Source organism: Salvia miltiorrhiza, chromosome 6, assembly GCF_028751815.1.
Source record: "Salvia miltiorrhiza cultivar Shanhuang (shh) chromosome 6, IMPLAD_Smil_shh, whole genome shotgun sequence".
NCBI lineage: Eukaryota > Viridiplantae > Streptophyta > Magnoliopsida > Lamiales > Lamiaceae > Salvia > Salvia miltiorrhiza.
In genome coordinates, this window is record NC_080392.1 from 11,508,186 (window position 1) to 11,517,408 (window position 9,223).

General features: G+C 36.8%; 1 protein-coding gene across 1 annotated transcript; it reads left to right on the forward strand.

Annotated features, from left to right (window-relative positions):
* Window positions 1–5,083: 5,083 nt before the first annotated feature.
* LOC130988661 (uncharacterized) lies at window positions 5,084–8,408 on the forward strand. The gene is made up of 8 exons (XM_057912569.1): window positions 5,084–5,215; window positions 5,903–5,951; window positions 7,239–7,320; window positions 7,415–7,522; window positions 7,605–7,674; window positions 7,780–7,887; window positions 8,026–8,122; window positions 8,217–8,408. The coding sequence occupies exons 4-7, from the start codon at window positions 7,467–7,469 to the stop codon at window positions 8,113–8,115; spliced, it is 324 nt and encodes a 107-aa protein (XP_057768552.1). The 5' UTR covers window positions 5,084–5,215; window positions 5,903–5,951; window positions 7,239–7,320; window positions 7,415–7,466; the 3' UTR covers window positions 8,116–8,122; window positions 8,217–8,408.
* The last annotated feature ends 815 nt before the right edge of the window (window positions 8,409–9,223 follow it).

Below are 9,223 nucleotides of genomic sequence, written 5' to 3' on the forward strand. Positions count from 1 at the left end.
CCCGCTCAACATCATTCCATTCCATCAACTGCTCAACCTGCACATTTAGAAATACATGCAGGGCTGAGTATAAAAATACTCAGTGGGCATAGCCGAAAATACATTCATGCATACATATATAAATTGAACTGCCATAACAGTAACACACAGGGGTTTTCTTAAATGACCTGCGCTTACTAAAATATTTCTTTCATTTTCATAAAGTCGATCGGCCGATCATTTTCCTTCATATGATCCATATCTGTTCCTTTCTGTCACGCGCCGGGAAGGAGGCCTCCTTACCACGGACGCCAAGACCGGTCGCAAGCGACTCGCGGTCTCCATAAGTGTACACGTTAACCCTAGCTAGCGACCTTTGTCTAGCATAGGATCCCAATTGGATTTCCTTCAAAGTTGGCGAACCAACACAGATAGGATACATACGTAAAACATAAACATTTTTGGCAGTCAATCATTTCATAAACATTTCATTTCATTTCATAAACATGTCATTTTCATTTCATAAGAGTCATTTATCATTTGGGCATAATAATAAACTGAAATTAACAGTTAAAATCATCTCATGCATATATTCGTATAAGAGGCCTACGACACGCAGGGGATCTCTATATACGTATAGTAAAAGTAATGCCCACCTGGATAGGCAAAGCCTGAAGATCATAATCACATAACCTGTCTTGGGAAAACAGTGCTAATCCCCTTGGTCCACAAAGCCTACAAGAAATTCTATTCTTAATAGGTCTCCTTGAATCTAATCTTAAGTCATGGTGTAGTGCTTAACATTCTATGATTCACTTAGCCAGGTTTTTAATGAATAAATAATTAAAAACATTTCTCTTGAGTTAAGAACACCAACAATATTCTTACTCATCTTTCTTTAATAATTGGAATTATAAATAAAACCAATTAAATCATAAATACTTTTTATTTCATGATGCAAATAAAATGTCATGTCATGCTTAGCATATGATAAGTAATTACTTAAAATATGCACTTAATAATAATTTAATATTATTATAAAAATTATCCTTTAAATAAATTAATCAAACTAATAATAGTTCAATTAATTAAAAATAAGAAAGCCCAATTTAATTAATTGAAGGCAATCCAAAGTCTTTAAAATAATTAATCAACTAATTAATAGTCTAATTAAATAAAATAGGGAAGCCATTTAAATAGATGAAATAGAGCTCATGCTTAAATAAATAATAGCCCATATAAATTTAAAAGATGAGGCCCAACTCAATAAAATATGAATGGCCCAGACTGAATAAAATAAATCGGGCCCAGCTAAATAAAATTAAAAATCGGCCCAAATAATTTAACTCGGCCCAAAATAGGAGCCCAAAACCCCAAGCCCAAACCTAGCCTAACTCTCACCCTTTCCTCCCTCAAAGCTGCGCCCCCTCTCCCATTTCGTCTCTCTCTCTATCTCCATTCAATCTCAAAAAGAAATTCGCTCAACTCTCTCTCGGCTCACTCAATCTGCCCGGCTCCCTCTCTTCTCCGGCGAAGCAGCTAACCAGCCGCCGTCCGTCGACTCACCCTTCAACCTTCCTCTCTCTCAAACCTCGGTCACCACCACACGACCTTACTGTACTCGACACCCACACATCTCACGCTGCACCCTCCTCTTCTTCCTTTTTCCCGGCGAAGAGCGCCGGCTTCCCGAGCAGCAGCAACCGCGGAGAACCCACGGCCGCCGCAGTCAAAAACAGCCACCGCCGCCTGACCTAGCTTCCCTGAAACCACCGATTCCCTCCTCCTTCCGACGACAACAGCTCGCTGCCGCCGCCAGTCTCTCTCCCTCTCGACTGCTCTCACGGCCGCTGGAGCAACGGCGACCACGACAGGCTCCACCTCCGCTGCTACTCCATCGTGCCCGGACCAGACCACCTCTCCCTCACCCCCGACTGATCGGCTACAACAGCGACGAGCCGCTGCTGCGCCTGAACCCTAGCCACCCCTCTTCTCTCTCTCCGGCCGTGGCCGAGCGACAGCGGCAGAGCCGCCACGCCCTCAAAACTCCGGCTGACAGCAGCAGGAGAACCACCGCCGCCGACCGCATCTCTCGACCCCAGCATCAACTGACGTCCCCCGACTCCAATCGCACAAAACCCACTCCAAGATTGAAGATAAATTTAAGGCTTCAAAACTCATTTTATTCTATTTTCATTTAATCATGTTCATTCATGTATGTAAAGAAAAGAATATACATATGTAAAGTTCATTTCTTTACTCAGTTTCTTGTTTGTTAGAAAACACAAATATATGCTACGCATGTTTATCAATGAATGAGTTGCATGCTTTAAATGATTTTCTTTTAAGTATGAAACTGGTTTGCTGAACTGAAATTTAGATGCTGTGATTGTGAGCAAACTGAAATAATCAAGGAAATTTATAAATGAAACCTTAAGGAATTTTGGATGGAGTTGAGTCGTTGTTGTCTGGATTTCTTTTGAGCATTCTTGCCTTCTTGAATGCAGATAAGAGTTCTTGAATGCAACATGTCTTTTAGAATGAGTAAAGTCTCCTTGGTTTAATATAATTGAGATATGGCAGAGATTGAGATATGGCAGACAGAGAGGAGTGGACGAATGCATTGCTGTGTAGGAGTAGGTGTAGTGGGTGTTGTGGGATGTTAGGTGGGTGTAGTGATGTTAATCATGGAGGTGGTAAGGAGGTGTAAAGGAAGGTGGCATGGCTGTCATGGAGGAGGTGGAAGAGTAGGTAGATGTGGGAAATTTGGTGGAGAAATTAAATATAATAAAATAAAGTCTTCCGGGTTATACTATGAAAACTGTAATAATTCTTCAGGGTTTGCTGACTAAATGCTCGCAAAAATGCTTTAAATGCTAAATTAAATAAATATGCGACGCACATAAATTTAATAACTAAATTTACAAATGTTTTTGTAAATTATTTTTGTTGGAATTAAAAATAAATTTATTTTCTTTATATCCGGCGTGAATCATCCTGACTTCTAAGTTCAAAATAAATTCTAAATTTATCTTGGGGAAACGGGGTATTACAAACTCACATTATGTTGGCAGCAACGGCGCTGGGCGAATCGTGGGGGAAGACGCGTCGCAGAAGAGAGTGGAGGGCGGTGCGCGGGGGTGGGGGAGACTGGATGTGGAATGTTGGCCCAATGCTCTTTATCCTTTCTCTGGCCCAACTTTTGGGCCCAGATATCTTTAGCCCGTTAACTCAAAAATACCCTAGCCCATTACCCACTGATATACTCCCTCCTTCTTTCGGCCCCTCTCTCACTCTCATTCTCACTCTCCGCCGCTCTGACTCTTTCCCTTCCCAAACCCTAAGTCCCCACGACCGCTGATCTCCCTCTCCCTCGAGCTCCACAACCATTAATGGCGTTTTCCTCATTCCCAAAGCCCTTTTACACCTCCCCGACCCGTCTCCTTCTTGGTTATAAAGCTTTCGACTGGGGGAAGTTCTGTGAGTGACTGGGAACCTGATCTCTACGCTGAAGGCTCTGCTATTCTTTCTGTACTCTGGTTTTCGTTCTGGTCTCTGGAGTTGTGGCCGTAGGGTGAGAGCTTCATCTGGTCGTGAGCCTTATCACCGGATTCATGTCCTTAGGTTTCCTGATTGGTGATAAAGGTTGGAACTCTGAGTCACCGGATTCCTGACTTAGGTTTCCTGATTGGTGATAGAGGGAGGTTCTCTAAGCCGCCGGAATCCTGACCACCGGATTCCTAACCCTTGGGGCTGTGTTCGTCAGATCTGAGCTCCGATCTACCTTTCCCGTCCCTTTTGTGCCTTGGTCTTTGAGCTGCCAGAAGTGCTCTACCACCGTGGGAAAATCTGAGCCAACCATGTCCCTGGAACACCTTTTCCCACTTCTAATCTATTTTCTTCTTCCTTTTGTTTCCCTTTTTCTTCTTTTACTTGCTCTTTCTCTGGTCACTACTACAAAAATCATCATACATAACACTTCATACATAACGGTTTTTTTCAAAAACCGTTATGTATGAGCGCTTTTTTTGCAAAGATAACGGTTTTCACAAAAAACCGTTATCTATGTACTGTTGTCCATGGAAATAGATAACGGTTTAAGTTAAACCGTTATGTATAAGCGTTATCTATTAGTTTCATACATAACGGTACTACAAAACCGTTAAGCCGACCGTTATCTATGAGCATATTTTTATAACGGTTATTGCGGCGTTAAGAAAAACGTTATGTATAAGTGTCATTAACAACGGTATATTAAACTGTTATGTATCAGCGCCTCTGAAAGTGTTATGTATAATAATTTTTTTAAAATAATATTATATTATTATATTATATTATATTATATATTTACAAAAATACATAAATTATTGTCTCTAAAATCTGAATCTATTCTTAGATTTAGATTTTGAGAAATAAAAAATTCATTACATTTTTTTAATCCTTAAATAACACAAAATCTAAATACATTATTAGATACTTAAATTCCAAAAATAAAATAATAAAAGTGTAACAAAAGGAAAAAAATACAAAGAAAAGAGAAAAAGGTTAGATCGACTTCTTCAACAATCGAAACTCTCTGTTCTCTCCCGCGCTCAAAGTTTTGGTTCCCTCTCAAAATTTTCGCCATTCATTCATAATTTCCGCTCAACCTTCAGTCAGAATTACTGCGGCTCATTCCCTTCGGCAATTGTAGTTAGGGTTCTCGAATTCGTAGCGCCCAAGACCTCCGTCATCTGAAGCCCACTGCTGTCCAAGACCTCCGCCGCCTCCATCGTCATCTGAAGCCCACTGCTGTCAAAGACCTCCGCCGCCTCCGTCATCATCTGAAGCCCACTGCTGTCCAAGACCTCCGTCGTCGTAGCGCCCAAGACCTCCGCCGCCTCCGTCATCTGAAGCCCACTGCTGTCGCCGGCGACGAAGGTACGCCACTGTAGTTAGGGTTCTCGAATTCAATTGAGTTTTAGTTCGTCTAAGTTGTATTATTTGCCCCACCTTCTCACCCTCTTCGCCGCTCTACCTAAATTATTTCAATTGAATTCAATTGAATTCTGATATGTGTTAATTGAGTTTCTAAAGTCTTCGTCTATGGCAGCCTCCTTGCTAACGACGTCGTTCCTGCTCCATTTTTCTTCTTCCCCAACCAGTTAGTGTCTCTCTCGCTCTCACACCGGTGAATCTGAAAAAAGAGGCACCACACCGTCGCAACGAATCTGAAAAAAGGGGCAGAGCTGCAAAGGTAATTTTTTTTTTCTGGTTTGATAGCTGGGAACAGATGTGGTACTGTGAGCATTTTTAAATAGGTGGCACATCCTTGTCATTTTGTGGTATTTTAATGCAAACTCTTGTTCTGTTATCTTTAGTTTCTAATAAATAGTCTTGTTATGTAATAGAAAAAATATTACAATTATACCTTCCTAGAAGCTCACCATGTGCTGCCATGATCTGATTTAATTTGAAAAGTTGTACTGTTTATGTATCCAATAATAATATTCATCTAAAAATCAAAGCTGAGATATTTTTCTGATAAGAATCCTTTATTCCTTCAAACGTCTGAATTTGTTGTTTCCTTCATGTTTTTAATACTTTAATTGAAAGAACCATGTCTATATGAATCTTATCTGAAATACCCATCACTAATAAGTAAATAATTTTGTGGACATTTATTTTTCGATTGGATATTGGTAACCATGCATTCAATCAAGAAAAGCTAATCTTTGCTGTCAAAATGAGTTAGTCAACTTATTAAACAGATTATGTGTGCTATATAATACCTCTAAATAGATTAGCTTGCTGTAAAGAGCATCTCTACGGGCAATGAGTGTCTTTGACTATCCACTTTCTCTAATTATGAGATATGATCGATAAAATAAACCTTGAAAATGCACCAGATTGGTTACAATATTTTTTTTTTGCACCAGTTCAGGTTGGAAGAATTTTGGTGATAGAGAAATTGAGAAAAGATAAGCTTGAAGGTGAGTTTTATATACTCTTACTTTTACTTTTGCACCATGGCTCAACTGGCAGCCATGGTTATGAAAATACCATATTTAGATAAGCATGTATCTAGGTGCTTTTAGTTTTGCACCATGGCTCATCTGGCTGCCATGGTTTTGTAACTAGATAAGCATGTATCTAGGTAGTTGATATGGAGAGTAGGTTGGGGAATGGCTCGTTCCATTCCATTTGTTGTTGTGGCGATGGCTTGGAGCCGACTATATGTGCTATGTGTGTTTGTGTTGTGTATTTCCTTGCTTACATTTCAAAATATTTTGATTATGTTATCATGAATGTGTTCGGCAAAGTGCACCCTGGTGTGTGACTGTGGAATAGCACCCACCTTAGAATATCATAAATAAAAAATAAAAGTACATCGCGAGCTTTAAAACATGGTTTTAGTAACTGAGAAAATGTAATAGAAACAATATTACAATTATACCTTCCTAGAATATTTGTCAGCTAGTTATGTAATAGAAAAAATATTACATATTACAAGTTATTATTATGAGTGCCACATGGAGATTGGTAGGAGCTTCTCTCTTTCTTTTACAAGTCATAAAAAAATAATCATTAACTAAGAAAGTTATTCAAAATTTTAGGTGATAATATAAGCAAAAATTGTAAAGGATAGATATACATTTAATTGTAAAGGATAGATATACATTTAACTTTAACTAGATGCGTCACATTTACAAGATCTTTGCCTTCTTCTTGGCAGTAACTTTTTGCCCTCATTGCCAAGGCGTGAACTTTTCTGTACGTATGTTGTTAAAAATTATCATCTGTATAATAATAATAATAATAATAATAATAATAATAATAATAATAATAATAATAATAATAATAATAATAATAATAATAATAATAATAATAATAATAATAAAGCGAACTAATTCAATATTTGGACAGGATCAATGTATCCAATTATTAATTTTGTTACAGTATTTTATAATTATTTACAGATGTAGGAATACATGTGAAAATAGACTTTGAAGTCTTCGGGCAGGATATTACAGTTTGGATTCTAAAGAAGGATGATGTGATTCCCTTCTGTAATCTGGAACCGAGTACGGGGAACTGCATTATCACATATGTTTGGTAAATAACTTATTAAGTTATTCTCATTTATATTAACATGTTTATTTCTTATCTAAACATATCCAAATTTGTTGGCAGTCATTTGTATGAAAAGATGAAGAAAGATGGAACTCTAGGAAAGTTTATGTTTGTGAATCCATTTACCATATCTTGTGGAAAATCAGTTGAGGCTAGAGCACGTGCATTATCAGATAGGATACTTGAGGCTACGTCAAATCAGTTGGTATTCGTTCCTTGCAACGTAGGGTAAGTAAACATGTAAAATGTTGAAGCTTCTAAGTTAGTAGTTAGTGTAGTATATCATGTCTTCGCCTACTAATTCAATTTTTTTATAAAATAGTAAGCATTGGATTCTGACAATCATTGATTTTGAGAAAGATCGTGTGTTTTTGATGGACCCAATTTCTCATCGGAATCGCGATACGACATGGAAATCCATCGTTGACACGTAAGTCTTAAACTTTAACTAATCATCTCTATAATCGGTTTTTATAGCTAATATGAACTGCCTTATTGACTATGCTATCAAGTGCGATGAACCTTGTTAATGCACGCAAGGGAAAAAAATTCAAGAAATCGGCAAGTTGGGATGTAGTTAAGGTATGTATAATTTGCTATTTAGTACTCAGGGCTTTAAACTTAACTAAGCTTTAGTTTGTTTGTTTTTTGGGTGGATAAAATATATGTTTTCATTGTATATTGCAGGGACCTATCCAGCCTGATTCGAACCAATGTGGATTTTATGTCATGAAGTTCATGAAAGATGTCATCGCACACTATAGCCTTGATGCCCCCACGTCTCTGTCATCAATGGTAAGTAAACGTTATACTCTTGATTATTTAATTTTCTAATAGATGGTAAGTAAATGTAATACTCTTGATTATTTAATTTTCTAACAGAACATTTGTACTTATTACTAAAGAATATTTATGTACATATTTCTGTTATAGTTTAAGAATGTGAAGACGTATACTCTAGCTGAAATCGATGAAATTCGTGAGGAATGGGCAACGTGTGTGATAAAGCACGCCTTTGATTGATCTTTAGGTATGGCACATATATGTTAATGTATCATAGTTCACTTGAACGCTTTTTACTATCTTGGTTTTCTTTTATTTCAAGGTGTGCATATATATGGCAGGTGGATATTCAGTCCGTGTTTTGAAGAAGCAACGATTTCAATGATTTTCTTGTAAATTAGTCAATATGTCTACATATATGGCAGCGTTTTGTTATTTATGTAGAACATATATGACAAGACTTGTTTGGATGGTTATATGTAGCACTTACATCTTTGGATGCTATGTTATCTATGCTAATATTATTTTGTTAATGTTATTTTATTATTTCAATTTATTTATTCATTTTTAGACATAATAAAAGAAAATTTGAGAATAAATACAGAATTTGCAGGAAAACCGTTATCTATAATAGAAAATCGTTATCTATAATGAAAATAGACAACACAATTCGAACCATTCATAACGGATGCAAACTGTAATGTAAAACAACGATAACGAAAAGTAACCGTTATGTAAAACACAAAAAACCGTTATTTATGATGAAACTAGATAACGAAATTTAAACAATACATAACGATTACAATACTGTTATGTATAATAAAGATAACGTAAACAAACCGTTATGTATCGCAAACTAGAACGTTATCTATAATAACTTGAATATGTAATCATAACGGTTTTTATGATCTTTAATAACGGTGGTGAACGTTATCTATGACTGTTATAGATAACGGATAAAATCCGTTATCTATGACTGTTATAGATAACGGATAAAATCCGTTATCTATGACTGTTATAGATAACGGATAAAATCCGTTATCTATCAGGGTATATAACCGTTATCTATTAATTACAAAGATAATGGTAAAAACCGTTATAAAAAGTCGACAAATGCGATAACTATGATGGTGAAAAAAATAAAAATTTCCAATACATAACGGTAAAAAATATTAATACATAACGGTATAAACCGTTATGTATAAGTGTTAAAGATAACGGTTTTATATCGTTATGTATGAGCGCATATACCGTTATCTATACTACTATACATAACGGTTTAAAAACCGATATGTATGACCGTGTCATACATATCACCACTATACTTATCGGTTTTTTGGTCTCATAG

What these genes read in the sequence shown, in the direction of transcription:
- LOC130988661 (XM_057912569.1), top strand. Translation starts at nt 7,467, where the DNA reads ATGGACCCAATTTCTCATCGGAATCGCGATACGACATGGAAATCCATC. An exon ending in TGGAAATCCATCGTTGACAC is followed by an intron (nt 7,523 to 7,604) that starts GTAAGTCTTAAA and finishes TATGCTATCAAG; the next exon opens with TGCGATGAACCTTGTTAATG. An exon ending in CAAGTTGGGATGTAGTTAAG is followed by an intron (nt 7,675 to 7,779) that starts GTATGTATAATT and finishes TGTATATTGCAG; the next exon opens with GGACCTATCCAGCCTGATTC.